The following is a 26850-nucleotide window of genomic DNA, read 5'->3' on the forward strand; positions in this document are numbered from 1 at the left end:
TTTAAAATTATGATGGGAGTGATAAAGGTGGTTTACAAATAGTCTTGCACCTACAAACAGTCTTGCACCTACATTCCCAAAGTCAAGTGATCAAAATTCAAGGGCTTTGAAATCAGTATGTATTTACAATGGTTGCAGTGTCCCAGGGTCACCTAATCACCATTTGTGACCACCTCAGGGGGTTTCTGACAAGCAAACCTGATAAGGAAAGCCATATTTGCTTAACAATCACATGGTTTGTTTAATGACCATGGCAAAATGTGGGAGTATTTCCACATAAGTAATTCACTTATGAATTACATCTTTTAGCAACATAAGTTCCAGTCTCAACTGGTTGTAAGTCAAGGACTATTTGTATAAGGATTCTTATTTCTTATATGAACATTAAAATCCTACCTTTTTAGGTGATTTTATGCTAGTCCTTGATTGTAATAAAGCTTTGATTTGGTTTGTGAATGGTGATTTGGCATTCTGCATTGATAAGCTGCAAATAATATCTATTGGATAACTTTTTTGGATAGAGTTTATAAAAGAATCTTGCTAAAGCTTTGAAGAATCTTATGAGAAAGAACAATGAAGAATTTTTAAAAAAATCAAATTCTATGGCATTTGGTTTGTTTTAAATTTAAGACTGCTAGAAGTAAAAGGAAGGGGTATAAAGTTGGTTTATTTGATCAAGGTTAAAACAAGATGTGCTGTTATTTTTGGACAACCTTAATGGACTTTCTGCTGACATTAGGACTGAAAAAATGAAGTTTTGTAGATTTGTTTGTAGATAAGGGATTGAGTATAGGATGTTGAGATCATTGGTTGTAAACTAAGAGCGGATCAAAAGTTACAAAAATTATTTATATTTGTGATGAAGATTGAAAGTCATCTCTTTACTTATTTTCTCACTTTTTCTTTTCTAATTTTTGTTTTTTCTTCCCTTTTGCTCTTTCCATCCTTCTGTTCTTTCTTCCTTTTAGTTTGTATCAGATTTTACTATTGTAATTAAAATCCTCCATTAAGAGAGTGTGTGTGAGAGAGAGAAAGAGAGAGAGAGAAAGAGAGAGGGGGGGGAGGAGGAGGGAGGGAGAGACCAAATATAATCTCAGTAGAGTTGCATCATAAAAATAAATGAAATTAATAAAAACCATTTTGAATTAAAGGGCATGAAAACAGCTCCAGGGGTCTCATTGAAGTCTTGACAGCAGTGATTAAAATCTAAACTTTAATTACTGTAGTCCCAAACCCATATAATGTGGTGACTAAAAGATAATAAAGAAAAGGCTGAATTGGCTATTTCTCCATATAGCTATACCCCCGTTCATGAAACAAGTGTATGAGTATATAACAACAACCTCTTTGATTAGTCTTGGCTTGATTTCTGACTGTCTATTTTATACGAACCTTTGAAATGCTAAGGCACTACCAGTCTTTGGGCTTTCCAGTAAAGGCAGAGCAACATTTTCATTTTGCTGTTATCAACCACCGATCTCAGCATAATCCAAGTAACTGATTACCTTAGCTCACAACTCCCAGGACAGAAATGGAAGAGTGGATTCACATTGCATGAATGTGCCACACATACATACAGATCATAACTACATGAACTGCAGCTGCTGCTAAATTTTCTACTAAAATAGGAAAACAGACTTTTGCTATAGCTGCCAAGTTTGGGAGCCCAATAGGCTGTTCTGAAGATATCGGTTTATAAGCCTTAATTAAGATTTAGCTAACCCTTTAGATAAATCATCCTTTAAATACACGGTGGGAGGAGTCCAAGGTACAACTATGAGGTATCCAGTAACTTGAGATAGTTAAATAGCCAATGCTTTAACAATGCAACCTCTTCCCGGTGTCAACGAGACCCTACTCAGAAAGTCACAAAGAAAGATTTACCACGATGCAGGAGAAGCTACGAGACATTCTGTTCAAAGATGGAATCAACCCACCTATTGCACTTGCTGTTGCCTGCGGCTCAGTCACAGTGGTTGTGTTATGGAAATGGGTGATACGTAGAGAGATTCAGAGAAAAATGAACGAAGCCCGACAATGTCGAAATGACAGACTGGAACAAATGGAAAAAATGGCTTGGAAGCTTAAACAGAAGGTGGGTTTTTCTTGGGGAGGGAAGAGTGGTGTTTCTGTGTTATGGAGGGCTCTTCTCAATGTAAACTTTGCTGCTTTTATAAAGACCTTTGAATTGTTCCCAAGTCTGAATGATGGAACTTAGGTCACCTTTGCTAATTTTCTTAAATTTTGCATTGTCATACTTTCTGCACTTTTATGGGAAGTGAGAATTAATGAAACCTTATATACAGCTTATTTTTTTAAAAAAAATCTATCCACTATTTTCTCTATGGCCAAACCTTGATGTACAAATAAACAATGTCGTTTTGTGGGGCCCAGGGGAAGACCCTTCTCTGTGGCGGCCCCGGCCCTCTGAAACCAGCTCCCCCCAGAGATCAGAATTGCTCCCACCCTCCTCACCTTTCGTAAGCTCCTTAAAACCCACCTCTGTCATCAGGCGTGGGGGAATTGAGATATACCTTCCCTCTAAGCCTATACAATTTATGCATGGTATGTTTGTGTGTATGTTTGGTTTTTAATAAGGGTTTTTAGTAATTTAAATATTAGATTCATTATATGCTGTTTTTATTATTGTTATTATTATTATGTTTTATTATTACAGTGATCCCTCAATTTTCGCGATCTCAATCTTCGCGAAACGCTATATCGCGATTTTTCAAAAAATAATAAATTAAAAATACGTCCGTGGTTCTCTCTCTCTCTTTCCTTCTCTCTCCCCCCCTCCACTTGCCCACGAGAAGACAAAAAGCAACCTCTGCCGGGCAGCTCCCCTTGTGCCCTCGCTTTGTGCCTGCCTCTTGTCCCTCTCTTTTGGGGATTTTTTTTTCTTTTCTTTTTTCGCCTTTGGTCTCCCATTACTGTAAACCTGCCGCTTGGCCGCCGCCGAGGAGAAGCAGAGGGGGTGGCTGAGGCGGCGGAGGCGTAACGGCGGCGGCGGCAGGCGAGCTTGGAGCCTTGCTTCAAGGGGGTCAGACGCAGCCTTGGCGAGCCGAAGGTTTCCGCGGCTCTGACACAGAGCAGGAAGGGCTGGTGGGGGCGGCGAATCCACCTCCCCAGCCACCGGCTCCACCATCTGCGCATGCGCGGCCATGGGAAAAAAGGGCGCGCATGCGCAGATGGTGTTTCCACTATATCGCGAAAAATCAATTATCGCGAGAGGTCTTGGAACGTAACCCTCACGATAATCGAGAGATCACTGTATTTATTAGATTTGTATGCCACTCCTCTCCGTAGACTCGGGGCGGCTAACAGCAACAATAAAATAATGTACAACAACCTGTATTTAACTAGGACTGTTCTTGACTAAGATATTTGCCAAAGTAAATAATATTTTATATACTTAATGTATCTGGTTTGTCTGATTGAACCATTACTCATATCCCTGGGCTATCAGCTGAATATCTGCTAGAACAGCATATTTCCTTTGCACATGTGCATCCTTGATAACTCAGGGGTCACTCTGCACACTCCTTAATACAGGGTGCTACCTACCTTAAGCTCCTAGAAGAAAGATTGAATATGATCTAAGAAACAATGCAATAGTTTCTAAGAAGCTAGTCAATGTCTTCTGGGCTTGATTCATTTTACTCATTGGTGAGCTCAAAATAAGTTGTCTCTCAACCAAGGTTTCATATTTATATCTAGATTCTTAAAAAGGAGTAACAATCCCTATATTACTCCGGTCAAGGACTTCAGATGAGCCAAGATAAAGAAGTTATTGTGTTTGCTGTTTGCTGGATTATACAAACAGCTTGTAGTAAAAACACGTGAATATCATTGTAGCACCTAAAGCCAACGCTTTAATGGGCATACCTCATGATAAGCAACAATGTGATGCAAAGCACAGATTACATTTCCTTGGAGTTTGAAACCCAAATCCAAAAATCAGAGTATCTAAAACTAGTCAAAATAGCTCAAATTTTAAAACTACACTCATTGAAACTTGGTAATGCAACTCAGATCCAGGGAAAAGTGGAGGTTAAGGCTGAAAAGTAGATTAAGGAATGACATTTTCAACTGTTATCCCAATTCTCTTCTGAACAGTATTCAATTGTATTGTATATAATCTCTAGGTTCTAATTCTCTTCTTTGTGATTGTGTTCCTGATTTGTCAAGAAGAACCACAGCAGCATATCTTTTGTCCTGACTTGTGACATAAATTTAGGGCTATTTCCCTGCTTTTCTTTTATGACACTGCTGTTTCTACTTGCAGAATCCTGGAATCCAATCTGAATCTATCCTTTCTCTGACACTAACAGAACTGGCAGAAAAACTCAGGGATGAAAAACTTTCTCCAGAGAGTGCCCTATATACTTATATTACAAAGGTAAGTGCAACAGGGGCTATAGGAATATCTTCAGGCTTACAGGTACAGTGATACCTCGTCTTACAAACTTAACTGGTTCCGGGATGAGGTTTGTAAGGTGAAAGGTTTGTAAGATGAAACAATGTTTCCCATAGGAATCAATGGAAAAAAGAATAATGCATGCAAGCCCAAAACTCACCCCTTTTGTCAGCTGAAGCGCCGGTTTTTGCGCTGCTGGGATTTCCCTGAGGCTCCCCTCCATGGGAAACCCCACCTCTGGACTTCCATGTTTTTGTGATGCTGCAGGGGAATCCCAGCAGCGCAAAAACAGGTGCTTCACTGGCAATGGAATTCCGGAGGTGGGGTTTCCCAGTGAGGGGAGCCTCAGCGAAATTGCAGCATCGCAAAAACATGGAAGTCCTCGAAATCCCACCTCCGGACTTTCGTGTTTTTGTGATGCTGCAATTTCGCTGAGGCTCCCCTCGCTGGGAAACCCCACGTCCGGACTTCCGTGATTCTTGGTGATTCTTGGCCTGGACTCAAGTTCCTCTTATCTAATCATTATCTTTGTAGAGGCTCTTCTTCCTCTCTTTCAAGGCCATTCCCCAGTCAATTTTTAACTAAATTGAGATGTTACAGTAGAATCTTGCTACATGTAACGTTCTTTTTTCTTCTGCATCAAGTTTCCAGCACTGCACATGCATCACCATCTTGGTTTTGGCTTTCTAAAATGTTTATTTTGGATTTTTCGGCACTGCGCATGTACACGCATGTAAAATAGAATACCCTACGAGACTAGACTTTCAATCCTGGGCCTAGAAAGTTTAGAACTAAGACACCTTAAACAAGATCTAAGTATTGCCCACAAGATCATATGCTGCAACGTCCTGCCTGTCGGCGACTACTTCAGCTTCAACCACAACAGCACAAGAGCACACAACAGATTTAAACTTAATATTAACCGCTCCAAACTTGACTGTAAAAAATATGACTTCAGTAACCGAGTTGTCGAAGCGTGGAACTCATTACCGGACTCCATAGTGTCATCCCCAAACCCCCAACACTTTACCCTTAGATTAACTACGGTTGACCTATCCAGATTCCTAAGAGGTCAGTAAGGAGCGAGTACAAGTGCACTAGAGTGCCTTCCATCCCCTGTCCTATTGCTCTCCTATATCTCCTATACCTTTCTTCTATTCCTATATCTCTTCTTCTATTCTTTCATTGATATGTTCTATTACTATACCTTCTTTTCTATTATTCCTTAGATATATTTTACTATGAGTATCTCCTCTATAACCTTCATCATGTATTTTACTATGTGTATATAGATATATACCCACTAAAACCCGCATTGTGTATGGACAAAATAAATAAATAAATAAATAAATAAATAAATACATACATACATACATACATACATACATACATACATACATACATACATACATAAATAAAACACATGCACGCCCACGTACCCATGTGGCATAGGAGAAAACAAACCGGCAGTGAGATAAGTTAAAACCCACCCTTGGTGTTTCCTCCCTCCTATAAACACACAAACACATCCCTCTGCTCTCTGGATTAACACATGGATTTCCCTGAATACAAAATTTAACTCCAGCTTACTTTGGTTAATTTAATAAATCACGCTTCCCTCTTTGGACCAGGCTCTTGAAGTAAACCAGGAAGTGAACTGTGTAACAGATTTTCTTCATGGATGTGAGGAACAGCTCCAGGACCTGAAGAAGCCAAAAGAGAAAGGTTTGCTGTATGGAATTCCTGTCAGCATTAAGGAACACATCGGATACAAGGTGCATCAGCCTTTATCTTTCAAAATACTCGCTACTGAAAAAGTGTCAGAAGTTTTAAGAAGGGGAAGTTGCTTAAAGTATTTTTGCATCTTTAGCTAAAATACAGGGCATTCTAGTTTCCAGTTGCTATGGAGGTTAAAGAAATGTTGAAGGCTGAGATTGGGTTTCCTGTTTCATTTCCATGCAACTATTCCAAGACAGAAGCTATGTTATTCTTTTCCAAGAAAACAACAAAACGCTTTGTGGAACTTTAAAAACAAACACATTATGGTAAAAGCTTTAAATGACGACAAAAGCTTTAATATCAATTAAATGTAGTGAAATTTATTTCCATTGCATTACATTTATTTCCATTGCAGATAAGAATGAAGCCTCACACACTTAATGTTTGATTGCCCGTGGCAGGGCAGAGACATTAGTTTTGTAGGATTTAAATTCCATAATTCTTCCACCCTTCCTACCTCACCAGCCTGAACTCTAACACAAAGAGGGGGCACTGGATGTGTGTTCTAATAACAATTAACATGCTGTTTGTGCTCTTATGTATATATGGGTTACTTACTTCTTAAAATATCCATACACTCATATACAGTGTTCCCTCGATTTTCGCGGGGGATGCGTTCCAAGACCGCCCGCAAAAGTCGAATTTCCGCGAAGTAGAGATGCGGAAGTAAATACACCATTTTTGGCTATGGACAGTATTACAAGCTTTCCCTTAACACTTTAAACCCCTAAATTATCATTTCCCATTCCCTTAACAACCATTTAGTCACCATTATTACTGGTACTCACCACTGAATAAGACACTTAGTGATCCTGTTATTTATAAACATAATTATTTATTAACAATAATTGTTATTTTTTTGTTATTTATTTGGAAAAATTATTAGTTTGGCAATGACGTATGACATCATTGGGCGGGAAAAACCGTGGTATAGAAAAAAACCCTGCGAAGTATTTTTTAATTAATATTTTTTGAAAACCCGTGGTATAGGCTATTCGCGAAGTTCGAACCCGCGAAAATCGAGGGAACACTGTATATATATATATATATATATATATATATATATATATATATATATATATATATATATATATCTCAACATATGTATGTAAGCAAGGAATAGCAGCTGGTTATGAATCTCGACAGCTGGGTTCTGATAGGCATACAGGTTCTAAAGCACAGTAGCTATTTTTATGATAAATGTATGAGTAATGACAAGTCATTTGTCATTTCATAAAAGCATAGCTCTCTTCAAAGCATAGCATAGCACTCTGCATACAGTCGAGATGTCATACGGTATTGGAATCTAATTATTAGATGAAAACGGACACCTTAGTAAAGTTTCAAGTTTCAAGTTTCAAATTTTATTGGATTTATATGCCGCCCCTCTCCGAAAACTCGGAGCGGCTAACAACAATCCTGAACAATATACAATAAAATCCAATACTAAAAGCAAATTAAAACCCCTTAATATATAAAAACCAAACATACATACAAACATACCATGTATACAGTTGTAACGGCCTAGGGGGAGAAAAAAGTCTTAATTCCCCCATGCCTGGCAGCAGAGGTGGGTTTTAAGTAGCTTACGAAAGGCAAGGAGGGTGGGGGCAATTCTAATCTCTGGGGGGAGTTGGTTCCAGAGGGCCGGGGCCGCCACAGAGAAGGCTCTTCTCCTGGGTCCCGCCAAGTGGCATTGTTTAGTTGACGGGACCCGGAGAAGACCCACTCTGTGGGACCTAACTGGCCGCTGGGATTCGTGTGGCAGAAGGCGGTCCCTGAGGTAATCTGGTCCGGTGCCATGAAGGGCTTTAGAAGAGAACTCTCCATATATGGTGCTTTTGTATAGTTCTTTCTCTTCACTTAACTCTTTTTACATTAGAAGTAAATATCTCCTTATGGTTTTGAGGGTATTTGATCAATAAAGCCTGTTCCTGGACAAGCCCTTATAACTTGAAGTGCTGTATAATGTATCAGTACATTTGTTATATATAAAATACACATAATCTAACATAATATTATATCAAACAAGTTGTGTTTTTTCTTCCAAAGGGACACATCTCTACCTGTGGCTTGGTGCAATATATTGACAAAGTAGAGGCTGATGACAGCGTAATAGTAAAGGTTTTGAAGAAACAAGGAGCAATTCCATTTGTGAAAACTAATATTCCTCAGAGCATGATAAAGTATTTTTTCCTCTTATTTTAGAAATGTCTTGATTGATAATAACCTGGGAATCTGGGGGGGGGGGCGCTAATGGAAGAAAGACTAAGAAAGCATGGAAAAAATCTTTGGCAGAAAGTTTAAAACAAATAAGAAAAATATTTATTACTGCACCAGAAATAAGGAGGCTGCAAGTTAGCAATGTTATATTGTGGGGCTATTATTTTCAGGTAACATTTAAAATGACGGGCCCCTACCTGACTTACCGCATGAAATTTTGTTATCTCAATATTCTGTCACCTTAATTTCAGCATGGATCAGGCCAGGATATTTTCTTCAATGTCTAAAGTAATTTACCACAGTCAAAAGTATTAAGTATCAGGGACAATGTGGCATAGTTACTATTATTATTATTATTATTATTATTATTATTATTATTATTATTATTATTATTATTTATTAGATTTGTATTTGTATAGGTTGTCTTTGTTATGCCATTCTTGAAAAAGCCTCTGGAGCACTTGAATGCCCATGACTACAGAAATTGTTGAGCTTTGCTATTTCCTCCATTTCCTCCATTTTCACCAAAAGAGTTGGGATTGTTTGCTATTCTATATTAGCTTTCTCCTCCACAACTGGGATTGTAATTCCATAATCCCCAGTCACTGTTTTCTCTGAGAATTCTGAATGGCAAACATGACTCCAAACTTTGTGTCATCTTTTAGCATCTGTCCTCACTCAGGGCTTTTGCAGTGCTAATGTACAAGCTATTATTTTAAGTTTAAGTTTAAATTTTATTAAATTTATAGGCCACCCAACTCACGATGAACTCAGGGTGGCATACAACAATAAAAACAATATACAGTCATTAAAATCCCAATAAAACGGGGTTCAATGGCCCCAGGCATGCTGGCAAAGCCAAGTTTTTAAGGTTTTCCAGAGGGCCAGGAGGGTGGGAATGGTGCGGCTCTCCAGGGATAGTTGATTCCAGAGTGAAGGGGCCACCACAGAGAAGGCCCTCCCCCGTGGCCCCGCCAGTCGCCACTGTTTGGCTGACAGGATCCAGAAAAGGCCAACTCTGTGAATTCTAATCAGCCTCTGGGGAAGTGTTTTATTAGTTATTACATATTTTTCCCCTCACCCACCAACCTCTCTTTCTTTGGCCCAATGCTGATATAAAAAAATTAATTGCCAATCTACTTTGTTTTGGTCAGCTATGATTGCAGCAACTTGATCTTTGGTCAAACAAAAAACCCTTTGAATCACAAGAAAAGTCCCGGTGGGTCTTCCGGAGGAGAAGGGGCACTGATTGCAGGAGGTGGATCCCTCTTGGGCTTTGGGACAGATGTTGCTGGAAGCATTCGCCTGCCTTCCAGCTTCTGTGGGCTTTGTGGACTCAAACCAACAGGCTCTCGGTTAAGGTGGGTTCTACATTCTTCTTTGGTCTGATAAACATCCCAATGTCTGAATGCCAATATTCTTAGGAAAGGTTTCATTTCTGCAGAAATGAAAATATGCATTCACAAATTGCTTTTTAGCACTTGCACTCACAAATTGCCTGTTTGTTTATAAATATTCTGATGAATATTTAGTTGGGGGGTGACTTTATTATAATTCTCATCATGAACACATTTGTCATTTTTAGATTATTTTAGCTTTAATTGTTATCTGAAGTCCGTCTCCTTTCTTGAGACTTTTTTTGAGTGCATGAGTAGATTTTTTCAGTGTTGATAGCAAGGACCTTATTGTTTTGTCTTGTTTATATATTTTCTAGCACTCTGGGCCTTGCGAGTCCAGTGGCAGGCATGAAGTCAGGTGAGTAACAAGGGTGGATTCTGTTTCTGTTTTGGTGCTGTTAAATCAGCCTTGGCTCTTATCAATTGCCTTGACAAGTCCATGCAGTTTTCTTGTCCTTATGTTCAGAATTTGCTTGCCTTCTTCTGAGAGAACAAATACCCCAAAGTCATTCAACTGATGTCTGTATCTAAGGCAGCATCTGAACTTTACTGTTTCTAGCCTGATGCCTTTAACCCTCCAACAATTTGTTTTTAAGTAATAAGTAGCTGTCCAAAAATTGTTTAAATATGTATACATGACCTTTCTACTTCAAAAATATACCAAGATGGTGAATAATAATAATTAATAATAATAATTTATTAGATTTGTATGCTGTCCCTCTCCGAAGACTCAGGGCGGCTCACAACAATAGTAAAAAAACAATGTTACAGCGAAACAAATCTAATATTAAAAAAGAAGCATCTAAAACCCTTTCATATTTAAAACCAAACAACACATACATACCAAACATAAAATATAAAAAGCCTGGGGGAAGGTGTCTCAACTCCCCCATGCCTGGCAATATAGGTGGGTCTTGAGTAGTTTACGAATGACAAGGAAGGTGGGGGCAGTTCTAATCTCTGGGGGGAGTTGATTCCAGAGGGCCGGGGCCACCACAAAGAAGGCTCTTCCCCTTAGTCGACGGGACCCGGAGAAGGCCAACTCTGTGGGACCTTATCGGTTGCTGGGATTCGTAGGATTCTTACAAAATGTTGTAATATGACATTTATAAACTACGTGTTACGTGAGCAAAATATTAATTAAATAATTAATTGAAGTAAATCAATTAAATTAATAAATTACTTAATTCAAAGTCATGTAAAAGATTTAAGTTTTCAAAGACCTTTCAAAAGCCTTATTGAAGTTATATCCATCCTAAGATAAAATACAGAAAATAGTATAAGGGCAGACTAGATGGACCATGAGGTCTTTTTCTGCCGTCAGACTTCTATGTTTCTATGTTTCTATGTTTCTTAGTTAATCTGCCATGTCTATAAAGTAAGCAAACAGTACTGACTAAATTGTTGGACAAATTTATTGGGGAAACAGATGAGCCTACAAATAACCTTTTCCTAAGCTTTTCAGACATCACTGGTCAAAATCAACACTCTGAATTGTTTATTTATTTAGTATTTATTTATTAATTGGATTTATATGCCCGATTTGTTTCATGCAGTGAGATTTCATTGGAGATTCTGTTTCCTTTATAGTGATAGCAACAATTGGCCCAATGGCAAGAGATGTAGATAGTCTGGCTCTGTGCATGAAAGCTCTCTTATGTGATGAGTTATTCCACCTGGATACTTCAGTACCACCCTTGCCATTCAGAGAAGAGGTAATATAAATGTGAAAATAAAATGAATGAATGAGGGCAACAATAACAACAACAAAACAAACACCAGAAAGATTGAAGAAGTATGGATAAAGCCATTTCAGCCAATCATAAATGATATCCCCTTTTTGCAAATAATTTCCATTAAGAGGATGTATGTCATGGCCTCAGAGCCAGGTTCTGTCAGTCCTGCACTCACCAGAGTAGGTGAGTAAGCAGCAAGATGTAGACTCTAGTCACTAGACCCCAGCCTCTACCCAGTAAATGTATTGAATGTGACAGTATGGATGTGATTGTTCATGTCTAAATAACTAGTTGTAAGATAATTTTTAAAGTAATTATTCTATTAATTGGCTTAGAAATGTTTTATATTGTATCTTTTTGTTTGTTGTGAGCTGCCCCAAGTCCACGGAGAGGGGCGACATATAAGTGCAATTGTTTGTTTGTTTGTTTGTTTATTTATTTGTTTATTTATTTGTTTATTTATTTGTTTGTTTGTTTATTCATTCATTCATTCATTCATTCATTCATTCATTCATTCATTCATTCATTTGTATGCCGCCCCTCTCCGTAGACTTAAAAATGTAAAGTAAGTGTAGTAAAAGAATTCTTAAATAAAGATAAATGTCTATGGAGATTCTCGGTCATCCAGGACATGGTTCTTTCTAAAGTACTTTTTCAAGAGGCAACTGGACTTTCTGGTTTTTCTTTGAAGATATTTCACTTCTCATCCAAGAATATTTAGCCACGTCAAGCCTAGGGATGGTGAAATTTGATTATTTATTTCAAATCTTTTTCTTTGCTCCTTCTCTCCAGATTTACACCAGTTCAAATCTCCTTCGGATTGGATACTACACAGATGATGGATACTTTCAGCCCTCACCAAGCATGAAAAGGGCAGTTCAAGAAACAAAAAATCTTCTTCAGGCTGCTGGACACAAAGTACATGAATTTATTAATATTTTTTTCACTTGTGTTCTACTTTAAAACATTTCTGACATTTGTGCCACGTGTCTACCTCAGAAAAACATTGTGACCCACATTATTCACAATTTTCTATAAAATGGGAAGCCCGAACACCTGTGCTCCCAGTACATTGCTTTAGAACATTTATTTATTTATTTATTTATTTATTTATTCATTCATTCATTCATTCATTCATTCATTCATTCATTCATTCATTCATTCATTCAACCAACTTCTATGCTACCTAGTCCTGAAGGACTCAGGGCGGCTTACAACAGCAGTAAAAATATAAGAATAAATACAAAACAGTAAAAGAAGTTGAATAGTTGCCTGAGATTAAAACATAACAAACTAAAAAAACCATAAAAAGTTATTATAAAAAAAGAAAAACACACTCATATACATACACACCATGCTTACAGTTGGCCATCAAGCTGTAAATTTATGGTTCCCAGGTCTGCCGGCAAAGCCAGGTCTTCGTAGTTTTGCGAAAGGCCAGCAGGGTGGGAGCAGTATGGATATCAGGGGGAAGTTGGTTCCATAGTACATATATATGCTTAAAACAGACCACTGAAATCAATAACCTTAATTTAATTGGATTTAATTGTCATGTTGATATCAGTGGATCTATTCAGTCTGATAATATCTTTACCTTACCTGGCTATGCATTGTTGCAAGTCTACAAAAATATAAACTACAGAAGATTTATTAGTACGTATATATATATATTTCATGTTTGTGTGCTCTATTAGTAGTGCACAAAGTTTTTAAGAAATGCCATTAAATCACCCTTAAGCATGGTAATATAGTGTACATAGTATCTGCACAGTATCTGCACATCCACCAGAAAAATTAATATGTTATCATGTGTGTTAAGGCATAAATCTACAGTTCTGCCACATTGTACATATTAGGGTCTTAATCAGGTGGGGATTGCGGCTCCTGCCACTCCTGGTGTATGGCGTGCACAGCTTCAAGTGTCTGGTGTGCGTACGCACATTTCCCAGTGAGATTTTTCTTCCTCCATGCGCAGGAAGAAAAAACTTGCAAGGGGGCGAGCATACGTGCAAGATTTTGTCAATTTTTTTTACTTCCATGCATGCGCGGCAGCAAAAAATTACCAAGATCTGACATATGTGTGTGTCCCTGTTGTGGTTGGCTTCAGGCCAGCTCCTGTGGCTGGGGATTTTGATGAAGAGCTGTGAGAGTCATCTGTTTACAAAAGACCAGTCTGGCTGTGGCACGAGGCAGATACATCAGACAGCGAACCAGAGTCAGAGGCAGGGGAAGACAGGGAGCAGGAAGAGACAGCAGAGGCAGACAGGGGAGTGGTTTCAGCCAGCCCTCCAGCCAGAGGTTCCTCGGAATCAGAAGGGGAAGACGTCATGAGTAACCCTATTCTGAATCCTCGGGTGAGGAGAATATTGGGAAGGCAGGAGCAGCTGCGCAAGCATAGAAACAAATGATAGAAAACAGCTGTTATGATTGATGCTGCTGAAACCCTGATAAAAAAGGAAGGGGCGGAGTGCATTGTGTGGGTGATTATCATTTGCGTTTTGAAGAGAGAAACATTGTTGCAGCGTGGTTTCGTTTTGGTTTGGATTTCTCTAAACTGTCTGACACTCAAGCAGAAAATGCTGTGCGGACTTGAGTGTGTAAATTCAGCATTGCTCTGGCACAAGCCTGAAGGTGTCGTGTGGAATTTGAGTGAGTAACTCTGACCTTCTGGACTCATAAATTAGCGTTGGTCTTGCATTCAAGGAGGCGTTCGGCCATCTGTATATAAAAGAGATCTCTTTTGTTTTACTGCTCCCCTGTTGTGTGTTTGATTTATTACCTTGCTTTTGGGTGGCTAGAAGCCAGGAAGAATCGTCCCCTAGCAAGATTTTGATTCCTGCACATGTACAGAAGGAAAATCATGCTGGGACATGTGCGCACGCATGTCAGACACCCAAAGCTGCACACACAACTCCCATTTTACTACCAGTGCATAGTGTACCGGCTAGGAACCTGATACTGGTCTTAATGAATACGCACAGCTTCCCACATAGAAACTTGTTGCGGCCCTAATATAAACCAAATTGGAAGTTTGTTTTATATGGTGAACAACAATGCACATCACTGGGATTGTTTGTTTTATATGGTGAACAACAATGCACATCACTGGGATTGTTGATTTGATAAAAGTACTAATTCTTACTTCGTACTTTATTAATTTCTTGTCTTCAATATTTTTTACTTCCAAATATATATTTAAATCTTGGATATGTGCTAAGTCAGCATAACATGGCACCGGACCAGATTATCTCCGGGACCGCCTTCTGCCACACGAATCCCAGCGACCAGTTAGGTCCCACAGAGTTGGCCTTCTCTGGGTCCCGTCGACTAAACAATGTTGTTTGGTGGGACCCAGGGGAAGAGCCTTCTCTGTGGCGGCCCCGGCCCTCTGGAACCAACTCCCCCCAGAGATTAGAATTGCCCCCACCCTCCTCGCCTTTCGTAAGCTCCTTAAAACTCACCTCTGCCATCAGGCATGGGGGAACTGAGATATTCTTTCCCCCTAGGCCTCTACAATTTATGCATGGTATGTTTGTATGTATGTTTGGTTTTATAAATAAGGGTTTTTTAGTTGTTTTAGTATTGGATTGTTACATGCTGTTTTTATCACTGTTGGTAGCCGCCCCGAGTCCACGGAGAGGGGCAGCATACAAATCCAATAAATAAATAAATAAACATGAATAGGCCCACAGCTATTTAGTCAACTATGACTAAAAAGTCATATTGACTAGCAAACCATAGTTCACAATCAGTCTGGAAGGCTAACGGATGGTCACTACGCTACACTACACATTGTAATGCAGGCAAGTTTAATAAGGAGAAAACATATAAATGATCTGCTTCTGTTTATCAAATCTGTTTATCAACTCTTCATAAAGAAGGATTCATTTTTAGGTGGTTCGGTTCAACTTCTGCAGGATAGTTACATTATCTGTATATGGGACTCATCATTCTGTCTGCTGTAAAACAACTAACCAACAATTATAATTGATCTTTTTTATGCAGCTGGTCCCCTTTGTCCCTCCTCGACTTAACTATGTAGTGGACGAGCTTTTCACTAGAGGCATCTTTTCTGATGGTGCTGCAAATTTACTGGCTAAATTGTAAGTGTGTATCTTGGAATATGAGCATGCCTTGAACTCTGACTAGTCTGGGCACTTCTATGCTAAAACAATGTAAAATTCAATGTCATAGGGAATGCTAGGTTTTTTTTTTTAAAGAATCCTTAGTCTGAATGTGGAAAAATAATCTCCCTGAAAAGTAATTGTTTAATAACATGTCATGTTTTTCTGAAATGAACATATCTAATTGAAAGTGTATTTAATATATTTTTAATCTGCCTCAACCTTACAAAACGTTCCAGAATTACAAAAATTGTGCTTCAAAAGATGTAACATATGAAGTAAAAACTTTTAACATCTTATAGTTTCTTAATCATATATTAAATCAGTGTTTCCCAACCTTATCAACTTTAAGATAGATGGACTTCATATCGCAGAATTTCCCAGACAGCATGCTGGCCCAGGAATTCTAAGAGTTGAAGTTCACAAACCGGAAACTGGGCTTATTATCAGGGGATGGCTTATTTTGGGTGGAGCAGGATACCATCTAAGTAATATTGGTTATTAGAGAGCGCTTCTGTATATTATGAAAAAGGACTTGGTTGCCTTTTCTTTTCATCTCCCAGCAAAGGGGACATTGTTGACCCAGGTTTGAAATCTCAAATTAACTGCTACAGTATTCCCATTGTACTGAAAAGGATTTTGGCACTCATTTTAAAACCAGTGGTGAGTATTTTGTTTACTTCTTACCCCGTGATGACAAAAAGGTGAAACATGCTTAGCTTAACTTGTTAAGTGAGAGCATATGCACCAAGATAAATTCCTTGTGTGTCCAATCACACTTGGCCAATAAAAATTCTATTCTATTCTATTCTATTCTATTTACTGATGTGCAAGTGTATCCAATTGCGTCAGATGCGGAATAAACACTCGGACACCATAGCTGGGTAATAAAGGTCACTTTATTGCATATATTATCAAAGACCTGTAGAGGTCGCTAAGCAGGGCAAAATTCCTAGCATCAACATACTTGGGCAACTATGGGTGTAGCTCCTTGCCTGGGCAGTGCGAGGCTGTCTTAGCCTTTGTTCTGCCCCCAGCCACGCCCTTTGGCATGTGGGAGGGCTCATGTCCCTTGCCCCGTAACCAGAACGGGAGTAACGGCACCCCTCCTTCCAACACCCTGGCCGGGTCGGCGCTTGAGTTTCTGGAGAGGGGCAGCCCATCATCTTCAAAAAGATGCCCAAGAGGAGAACACGCAGTTGCTACTGATAGCCATTTCGGCCCCTTTCTGCCTCCCCAGTGACCAAAGGGAAAGAAGCCAATTGAATTGTTGTCTTGACTATTTACAAGTGGTACATCCCCTAAGCAAATCCCTTCCCTGTCATCCAGTGTGGAGTGGGAGGAAAAAACAGCTTCGACATAAGTGTGCCGCTGCTGCAAAAAATTCCTACTCGACCCCCTTTTGGGCGACTCATCAATCACCTTGGATTGAGAGGAGGGTGGGCGGGTGTACTTCTTTATGGGGCAGCGAAGCAAAAAGGAAGATGTGGGTGGCATACTGGCCCTTAAATAGGGCTCCTGCAGAAACGCAGGGGCCGATGGGTGATCTCGTGCAGCAGATCCAACTGCCCCCACCCTAAAGCTGCAATGTTGGGTGCCATGTTCATCTGGCCCCGACACAAATGCTGGCCCACCGCTGAGAGTGGACAGCCTTTCAAATGCATTAATCCAGGTCATAGGGTCTATGTTGCGCTAGCTAATTTCATTCATCCTTAAGGAATAACTTGCATGATTATATTCAATAAAAATAAGTAAACTTGTGTTTCACCCCTAGTATCCCCGGATTGCCAGAGATCTCAATGCATTGTGTGGAGTTGGGTAAGGAATAAGAACTTAACATTATTTTCAGCATCTAGTACAGACAATGTCATTCTCTGCCCTGGTGTCTTCCAGATCTATTGGGCTACAAATGAATTCCAAATAAATAAAAATAAGAATTATATGGAGTAAGGAAGATGACTTTGACAGAGATATGCAGGCTTCATTGCCAGGATAAAGCATTTTTAAAGTCCATAATGTCCACATAAAGTTTTGAAGTAGCTCAAATAGCTCTCTAATTCACTGAACTTTAAGGAAGAGGAAGAAATTTAGCAAAATCAGGCAGGTGTCTGTGTGACCCACTTTTGAACCTTATCTGGATGTTCTGGCCTTAAAAATGCTTCATCCCTATTGCCTTGGTATGCATATCTTCAATAATACCACCTTATTTAGTTACTTTCTGTAGAATGGCCCCTTTGTTTCTATGTATTTCTAGACATTATGCTAACTTTATTTCAACACATATGGCAGCATCAGATTGAGCAAATTTGATCTAGACTATATCATCACCATCTTGAAGCAGAAATGCAGGAGATTAATCTCATGATCCCAAGTGCTCCTCCAGTCACACTTTAATATGCTGTTTTTAAATAAAAAGAATCAATAAACCACGGCTTGACTTCAAGGCAGCAATATCAAGCACCATGAATTAGGCATATTTATGCTGTGAAAATAAGAGACTTTTCAGAATGCATAGGATCATATCTCAGGCTCTTAGGGAAACCTGAAAATGATATTAGTGCTCCGAAAAGGTTGTAGCATTTATTTAACCATACATTCTGAAGCACCTCTTCTGAATTACTGTGGAAGCACTCATAGTTTGACTTCTGATACTTTCCTTTCTTTTAAAACCAGGTCAAATTTCAATACAAGAAGTTTAATAGTTGAGTACATTTACATGACATAAGTAGTTAACCGCGGTGGAACCATGCATTAGCATAACTAGAAAGGACAGCTGGAAATCTGGATAATTGTTAACTATCTGTTAATTTTACAGTACAAACAATAAGCCTTGTTATACTTTTAGATTTTGCAATACTGTTTAAGCTTTATATAATTTGGCCAAACTATAAAAGTAAGCAAAAGGATTGTGGCATTGGTAGTGTCAGTGATTTGGATTATCCAAAGATGATCTCAATTCACCAAAATGTCCCTAAATATATAGCTAGATTGCAGTTGAATACAGAATTACCATTTAATTAGCCCATAAATTTCCTGTCATGCAGATATGTTTTAATTGTTTTAACTGGGACTCTTCACGGAAATCAATTATTTCAATGTTTGTAGGTCAGCCAAAAACCTTTGGAAGCAACATGCAGCAGTGGCGGTGAGTTTGAGATTTTGGTATTGTGCCCGTAAGCATAGTTCCCTCTAAGCTGAGCAGTGAGCAATCGCTCACTTAAAAATCATCATCAACTCAGAGTTTTCCAAACCTGCCCAGAAGCCGAGAGGGAAAGAGTGAGAGGGAAGGAGAGAGAGAGAGGAAGAGAGGAAGAGAGAGAAACAGATAGAAAAAAGAGAGGAAGGAAAAGAGAAAGAAAAAGAATGGGAGTAAGGAAGAGAGAAAGAAAATCAAAATCTAGTTTGAAACTAGCTCAACTATTTAAGTGGCATTTTGATATTGATAGAGTTGCCCTATTATGAGCTCACTGTTATAGACACACAGTACAGGATTTTATTTTGAAATTCTCTGAGGCAAAACATGGTGGGTTTTTTATTTGTTTGTTTATTTATTTATTTATTTGTTTATTTATTATTTCTGTGCCGCCCAGTCCCGAAGGGACTGCCGCTCAGACACTATACTTTTCCGCCCACCCCCCCAAAAAATTAGAGGGAACATTGCCCGTAAGCCATAATACCTAGGCTATCATCTAGAGTTCTAGTCAGTGATCACTAGTAATGTTAGAAGTATTTTCTAGTATTAATGCTAGAAGTATTTTCTCAGCACTAAAGTGGGTATTATGTAGGCATAATATGCCGAGCAGATCTAAACGTCTCACAGTATGGTAGCTTTTGTAAATGTAAACTGAAATGAATTACCTGAATAAATAACTCCAATATTTATTTATTTATTTATTTATTTATTTATTTATTTATTTATTTATTTATTTATTTATTTATTTATTTATTTATTTATTTATTTATTTATTTATCTATTTTATAACGCCACCCATCGATCCAATAAAACTGGGTGATGAAATATACAATGTGAAACCTTAGCAATAAAGCAACAACAAGAAACCCAGTTTAAGCCCTCCTCATTAAAACTACAAAACATTTGTGAGATACATACATCCCAAGGTTCTCAAAAAAATAGCCAGGCCCCAATGCATGGGGGAATTAATAGACTTGGGGGGAAGCATTATTACTGCTCCCATATTAATAAAGATTCTAGCAAGTGGGTTCTGTTTAAAGAAAGCTTGCAGGATACAATCCGGGTTGGTCATAGTGACAAGAGGTTTAGTCTTCTGAGCTTTTGGACTTGTGCCGGAACCCATCCTCTGCGAATTTCTATGTAATAGCTTTGGGCTATTGTGCTTTGGACCAAGGGTCTCCAACCTTAGCAACTTTAAGATTTGTGGACTTCAACTTCCAGGGTTCCTCAGCCAGCAAAGCAAAGCAAAACTGGCTAAGGAACTCTGGGAATTGAAGTCCAAGGTTGGAGGCCCCTGCTTTGGGATATTGTACTAGAGAGAAGTTCCCTGACGATGGGCTCCAGATTGCATCCTGCAGCATATATATTTACTTTAATTCATGAAAGAAAACTTGCTTCAGAATTGTCCACTACATAGGCAATTAAAGGGAGTTTGGGGGAAATTGAATTTGCTTAGTCCATCTTGCCAAAATGTCCTCTACAGGCTTACCGTGAAGAATTCATTGCTGAGTGGAGGAAATTGAAATTGGATGTCATCCTCTGTCCAGTCCTAGGACCAGCTTTTAATGAAGGCTATCCTGGAAAATTGTTTGGTATACAGTAATATCCATTTACTTTTCTGGGATTTTATTTATGGTTTCAGAAAACAACACTAAGAAGCTTGCCTCTTACATCTTAAAAAAGTTATTTGCCAATGTCCAGAAAAATATTTAGTCATTAATTTTGAACAAATTAATCTTTAGAAATATTTTAGGTTGCTAAGTACTTTGTATTGCTTTCTAAGTTACACTTATATACACTGCTCAAAAAAATAAAGGGAACACTTACACAACACAATATAACTCCAAGTAAATCAAATTTCTGTGAAATCAAACTGTCTACTTAGGAAGCAACACTGACTCTCAATCAATTTCACATGCTGTTGTGCACATTCAACTTTGTATAGAACAAAGTATTCAATGAGAATATTTCATTCATTCAGATCTAGGAAGTGTTATTTGAGTGCTCCCTTTATTTTTTTGAGCAGTATATTTTAAACATTAAAATTGAAATATCAAAAAAATTCACCGGACAATTAAAAAATAACTTTGATTTAAATTTTTCTTCTCAGCATTGGGAATCATATAACAAGTCTTGCTTTAATCTTCTCCCAAAAGACAGCTGACTTAAAATGTAGTTACTCCAATGTGGACTAGTCTGGCTGGAGGGAAAAATATCTCGTTTTCAAATGGAGAAAAAACAAGTCCAGATTAAAGCCTAGCAAATACCTGCTTCAGTTTCAATGACTGGGGAATAGGAATGTTCAAGGGGACCCCACAAAGTCTAGTCCATGGTCATGGGAATCTTTCCTGGATTATCTGCAGAACTTTGATAGATTAACTTTTGTTCTGTTCTTTATAGCTGCTACTTCATATACCAATTTATACAATGTCCTGAACTTCCCTGCTGGGGTTGTGCCAGTCACTAATGTCACCCAGGCTGATGAAGAGGAGCTGAAACAATACAAAGGTCATTATGCTGACCCCTGGGATAAACGGCTGAAAGAGGTCTGTATGGTAGCGGAAAGAAACAAGCTGTCTTTGTGAAAGTTCACCATGTAGTTGCCTCTTCCTGTTCTGACTGTCTTTCTATCTTTAGGCGGTCACAGATGCTGTGGGTCTCCCTGTAGCTGTCCAGTGTGTGGCTTTGGCTTGGCAGGAGGAGCTGTGTCTTCGGTTCATGAAAGAAGTAGAGACCCTCACCTGCCAGAACAGACTGAAAGCATAATCTGTTGCCTCAAGATCAGATTAGATAGCATCATCCAGAAAAATGGGAAATAAGAAACAATTAAACATGGCACAATCAGAACCAGAACATGTTATAAATTCTTTGTAAAGTATGGTAAAGTATACCTTATTTTAGCACATGGCAGAAATTGGTTGGCCTTAGACTTTGAAACTAAGTGGAGCAAAGCCTGGTAAATATTTGGATGAGACATTATAAGTGAACTATTTTCTTATTATAAAACTTATCAGGAAAGACTTAATGAACTCATTCTGTATAGTCTGCAGGACAGAAGGGAGAGGGGGGACATGATCAAAACACTTAAATATGTTAAAGGGTTAAATAAGGTCCAGGAGGGAAGTGTTTTTAATAGGAAAGTGAACACAAGAACAAGGGGACACAATCTGAGGTTAGTTGTGGGGAAGATCAGAAGCAACGTGAGAAAATATAAAATACAGAAAATAGTATAAGGGCAGACTAGATGGACCACGAGGTCTTTTTCTGCCGTCAATCTTCTGTGTTTCTATCTTTATGGCAGAGGGCAATGACAAACGATTTCCATAATATTGCAAAAAAAATTACATGTATGAATTCACAAAATGGCCAGAAACTGAGCTCGACTTTATTATTATTTTAAATATAACTCATCTGAATAATTCAAAAGGCACATTTATCAAAGGAAGCCTATTTATCAGTAGGGCTTAGTTCTCCCAAGCAGCAAGCTAGATGGCAAGTCTGTATCAAAATAATACTATTTTGAATAACAGTTTGGGTGCCCATTAATTTGGCTTTTGAAACTACCAGGAAAAAAAACCCTTTCATATTGAGGAAAGGCTACACTACAATTTTACTGTCTTCGACCAAGATTCTATGCACAGAGATTTTTTTTTTGATAGGGAGAAGTATTGATACACAAGCACCCTCATCTTTAGTTTGAGATTGTGGATCAAAATACACACGTTCTCTTTATAGTACACTATATGTGAAAACAGGTGAAGAGCTACCAAAATTTTTACTACCACATTGTGGGTGTGGCTTATGCATTTTCTTTCAACATATTTCAGTGCAAATAGGGTACTCTGGGGTGGAGCTCCATTTTTGCTACCCACTGCACCATCCTTCCCTCCCTTGCCGGTCCGGGCAGTAGTCCACCTCTGGTGAAAACTGAATAAAAAATGTCACGGATAACATTGGCTGACTTTGATAAGACATTGGCAAATTAAAATTGGCAAAAGAATACTCTGGTTTAAGCAAATGTAGACAATTCATAGACCGTGTCAAGGCTTCAACTAATGAACCCTACCAAATCAAAACACTGAGGCTTAGCTCTTTCTCAAAGATCTTCTTTAATGAGTATAATCATATACTCGAAATCTTTCCCATGGTTTCAGTATAATTAAAATAGGAAATAACCCAATCACCAATTGTCACAGGTCACATTGGCCAATTGACAGGCTCTTCAGGCACTCCTTCACCAACCTTATCTGTTGGCTGGTAGAGACGACCTTGGTTCTCATGACAAAACTCTTTGCTTTGTCTAGTAATGCATTCCAACCTCCTTTCTACTCTGTGTGGTAACTGAGGAACAGAAAGATGTCTGTGGCCGGATTCAGTTTGAAGTTGACAGACTGTTTGCAGCCCTCACATCCTGTGATTGCCTAGTTGAAGTTCTCCAGCAAAAGGGACAGATGTCAGTGAAATGATTTGAGCCTGTTTTTCACAGTGGTGATTGTTTTAAGAGAGAAATGGTAATCATTTTCCTAAGAGACCTCATTCTCCTATTCCTACCTTCCCCCTCAAAAGAAAAAAAAGAGGGGAAAGCACTACTTCTTCTCTGGTAATTGGTGTGAATATTTCTTCAGAAGGATGGTAAGTTAAAGGCAAGTTAAGTATCCCTATCTAATTCCTAATGTAATGATGCCAGCCCTGATTTTAGGGATGGAGAAGTTGCTCCTTCAGGGCTCTTTAGCAGTATTTTATTTATTTATTTATTTATTTATTTATTTATTTATTTATTTATTTATTTATTCATTCATTCATTCATTCATTCATTCATTCATTTGATTTGTATGCCGCCCCTCTCCGAAGACTCGGGGCGGCTCACAACAGTAATAAAAACAATACAGCACTGGAACAAATCTAATATTAAAAAACATATAAAACCCTATCATTATTTAAAAAAACCAAACAGCACATTCATACCAAACATAAAACAAAGTATTAAAAAAAAAGCCTGGGGGAAAGGTGTCTCAACTCTCCCATGCCTGGCAGTATAAGTGAGTCTTGAGTAGTTTACAAAAGACAGGGAGGGTGGGGGCAGTTCTAATCTCTGGGGGGAGTTGGTTCCAGAGGGCCGGGGCCGCCACAGAGAAGGCTCTTCCCCTGGGGCCCGCCAAATGATATTGTTTAGTCGACGGGACCCGGACTCTGTGGGACCTTATCGGTCGCTGGGATTCGTGCGGTAGCAGGCGGTTTCGGAGGTACTCTGCTCCAATGCCATATAGGGCTTTAAAGGTCATGACCAACACTTTGAATTGTGACCGGAAACTGATCAGCAGCCAATGCAAGCCACGGAGTGTTTAAGAAATGTGGGCAAATCTTGGAAGCCCCACGATGGCTCTCGCGGCTGCGTTCTGCACGATCTGAAGTTTCCAAACACTTTTCAAAGGTAGCCCCATGTAGACAGCGTTGCAGTAATCGAACCTCAAGGTGATGAGGGCATGAGCGACTGTGAGCAATGACTCCCTGTCCAAATAGGGCCGCAACTGGTGCACCAGGCGAACCTGGGCAAATGCCCTCCTTGCCACAGCTGAAAGATGATGTTCCAATCAATGGTCTGGCTGCATTTACTCTTTTTCCGTTACGTTTATTTATTTTATTTATTTGTTTGTTTGTCAAACATGTACAAAAGATAGCAGGCATAGGTATAAACATAAACATAAACATAAGCAAAGTAAGTAGAGATAAATGAGGACAATAGGACAGTAAGACAAGGACGGTAGGCACAATGGTGCACTTATTACACACCCCTTACAGTCTCTTAGGAATGGGGTGAAGTCAACTGTAGACAGACTAAGGATAAAGTTTTGAGGGTCTGGGGAAGAAACCATTCCAGGCATTGATCATTCTGTTGCTGAAATCGTATTTTAATAGCAATAATTTAATAGCAATAGCATTTAGATGTATATACTTTACGGCATTCTCTGGGTGGTTTACAATATCAGCATTATTTGCATATTACTGCCAACAATCTGGATCCTCATTTTACCAACTTCAAAAGGATGGAAAACAACCTTGAGCCGTCTTAGGATCAAACTCTAAGCTATGGGCTATGTGCAACTCTTCCCTTCAAGTAATGCAGTTCAGGTCCCAGGAGGGGCACTCTTCACAAATAATGTAAAAAGGTTTACAGCATGGAGTCCTTCCACATAAGTAAAAATGCTTTTATGTAAGATATCTAACATGATATCTATATTATTATTTTTTATTATTATAATCATTATGATGATAATATAATTTTATTTTCTATTATTTCTATTATTTTAATTATATAATAATAATAATAATAATAATAATAATAATAATAATAATAATTTTATTAGCATAAAATTTTGTGTGAAAAATCGCACCAATGTGCCTATGGTCCCTGTCCTAGTCCCCTTTTATTTGTATCCATTTCATGTATTAATAACTGTTTATACCCACATATATCTGTTATCTAATACATCTTGACAAAGTAAATAAAATAAAATATGCAAGTTAGAACTCTTCAGATGGTAGGTTCCACCTCATGTGGAGACATGAATTTGAAAGCTCCCCACTAAATACAATTATGTTGTATCTCAGGAGAACTGACTGTTCACTGTAATTATCTGAATTTCTGAGGGGTCAACTGCTCATTTTTATGTCAAATTTTATATACCAGATACAATATACCAACTGAATAAGCCTGATATGATCGTGTAAAGTTTTATAATTATGTGGTCCTTCCAGAAAGTTCTGAAGAAGAAAAATGTCTCTCTGTCTCTGTAGAAAAAATAGTACTACTGTAAGCACACAAGGCTTTTTAATGATTAATCAAGTTTGGAATGGATTAATCAGTCACTTTGTATATTTTTCAAAAATATATGACCTCTCCTTACTTCTAAGGAATGTTTTAAATTTTAAATCGCTGGAACACAATGTAGTCTAATGAAGAGAAGACGTAGGGATGACATGATAGCAATATTTCAATATTTAAGGGGCTGTTACAGAGAAGAGAGGAACAACCGATTCTCCAAAGCACAAGGGAGGGCAGGACAAGAAGTAATGAATGGAATGGAATAAACAAAAGGCATCACAGGTTTGCAAGAGGCATATTTAACTCTTCAAGACAATTGGAGGATTTTATTTAACATTCTGAAAATTCTGCTTTTTCATCATATTTTTATAGGGTTTGCTGGTGGGTGAGATTCTATACATATGCTCATTTGTTTAAAAAGAGTCACAGTGTATTTTCAAAATTCCCAAGACATGGGTGGTCAAGGAAAGAGTTTTAGTTAAGTTGCAACCTGCAGTGTCCCTCAACCCTGCCAAAATTGAGATGAATTAAATTTCACTTGAGATCAGAGAATAAGTAAAATGCACTATGGAATTTAATTAATGGAGAGAGAAGAATTTAGGAGTGGGAGCAACAAGAGCAGGAAGATGGAAAATAACTTATGAAACGTAACCTCAGTTCTAGGGTGGGGAAAGGAATGTAGGCAACTGGTAGTATTTTTCCTCACTGGAAGATTAATGAATCCACAACACAAAATATGGTTGCCAAGGAATACAGCAGCAGTTTCAACCTTTATTTATCCATGCCAAATTTCTTAAATGGATCCTATTGTTTATTATTTAAATGGATTCTATTGGGCCGTGCATAAGCGCATTATTGTGCCTACCATCCCTGTCCTTCTGTCCTATTATCCTTTTTATCAGCTCTTTATACTTCTTTATGTTAATATAAGCTTATATAGTTTTATGTATGGTATGCTTGTGTTGCATGGTTTTTAAATGTTGGGTTTTTAATGTGTTTTCTTTTAAACATTAGACATTGTTTTATTATTGTTGTGAGCCGCCCCGACTCTGCGGAGAGGTGCGGCATACAAATCTAATAAATTATTATTATTATTATTATTATTATTATTATTATTATTATTAATACAAACTATAATTCTATACTTCGGAATCT

At 38.4% G+C, this 26850-nt stretch overlaps 2 protein-coding genes across 2 annotated transcripts in view; both read left to right on the top strand.

Annotated features, from left to right (window-relative positions):
* Positions 1–1823: 1823 nt before the first annotated feature.
* LOC139164124 (vitamin D3 hydroxylase-associated protein-like) lies at positions 1824–21725 on the top strand. Its single transcript, XM_070745817.1, has 15 exons — positions 1824–2095; positions 4289–4402; positions 6052–6195; positions 8252–8385; positions 9577–9783; positions 10137–10177; positions 11410–11534; positions 12348–12473; positions 15561–15658; positions 16243–16342; positions 17454–17497; positions 18785–18824; positions 20356–20464; positions 21273–21418; positions 21510–21725. Exons 1-15 carry the CDS (start codon positions 1889–1891, stop codon positions 21636–21638), a joined length of 1764 nt encoding a protein of 587 aa, XP_070601918.1. The 5' UTR covers positions 1824–1888; the 3' UTR covers positions 21639–21725.
* Positions 21726–25921: 4196 nt separating this feature from the next.
* The window catches only part of LOC139164123 (vitamin D3 hydroxylase-associated protein-like), a 49413-nt gene continuing 48484 nt past the window's right edge, over positions 25922–26850 (top strand). The window contains exon 1 of the mRNA XM_070745816.1: positions 25922–25977. The gene's annotated coding sequence lies outside the window, so the exon portion shown is untranslated. The remainder of the gene's footprint in view (positions 25978–26850) is intronic.

This window comes from Erythrolamprus reginae, chromosome 3, assembly GCF_031021105.1.
Source record: "Erythrolamprus reginae isolate rEryReg1 chromosome 3, rEryReg1.hap1, whole genome shotgun sequence".
Classification (NCBI taxonomy): Eukaryota; Metazoa; Chordata; class Lepidosauria; order Squamata; family Dipsadidae; genus Erythrolamprus; species Erythrolamprus reginae.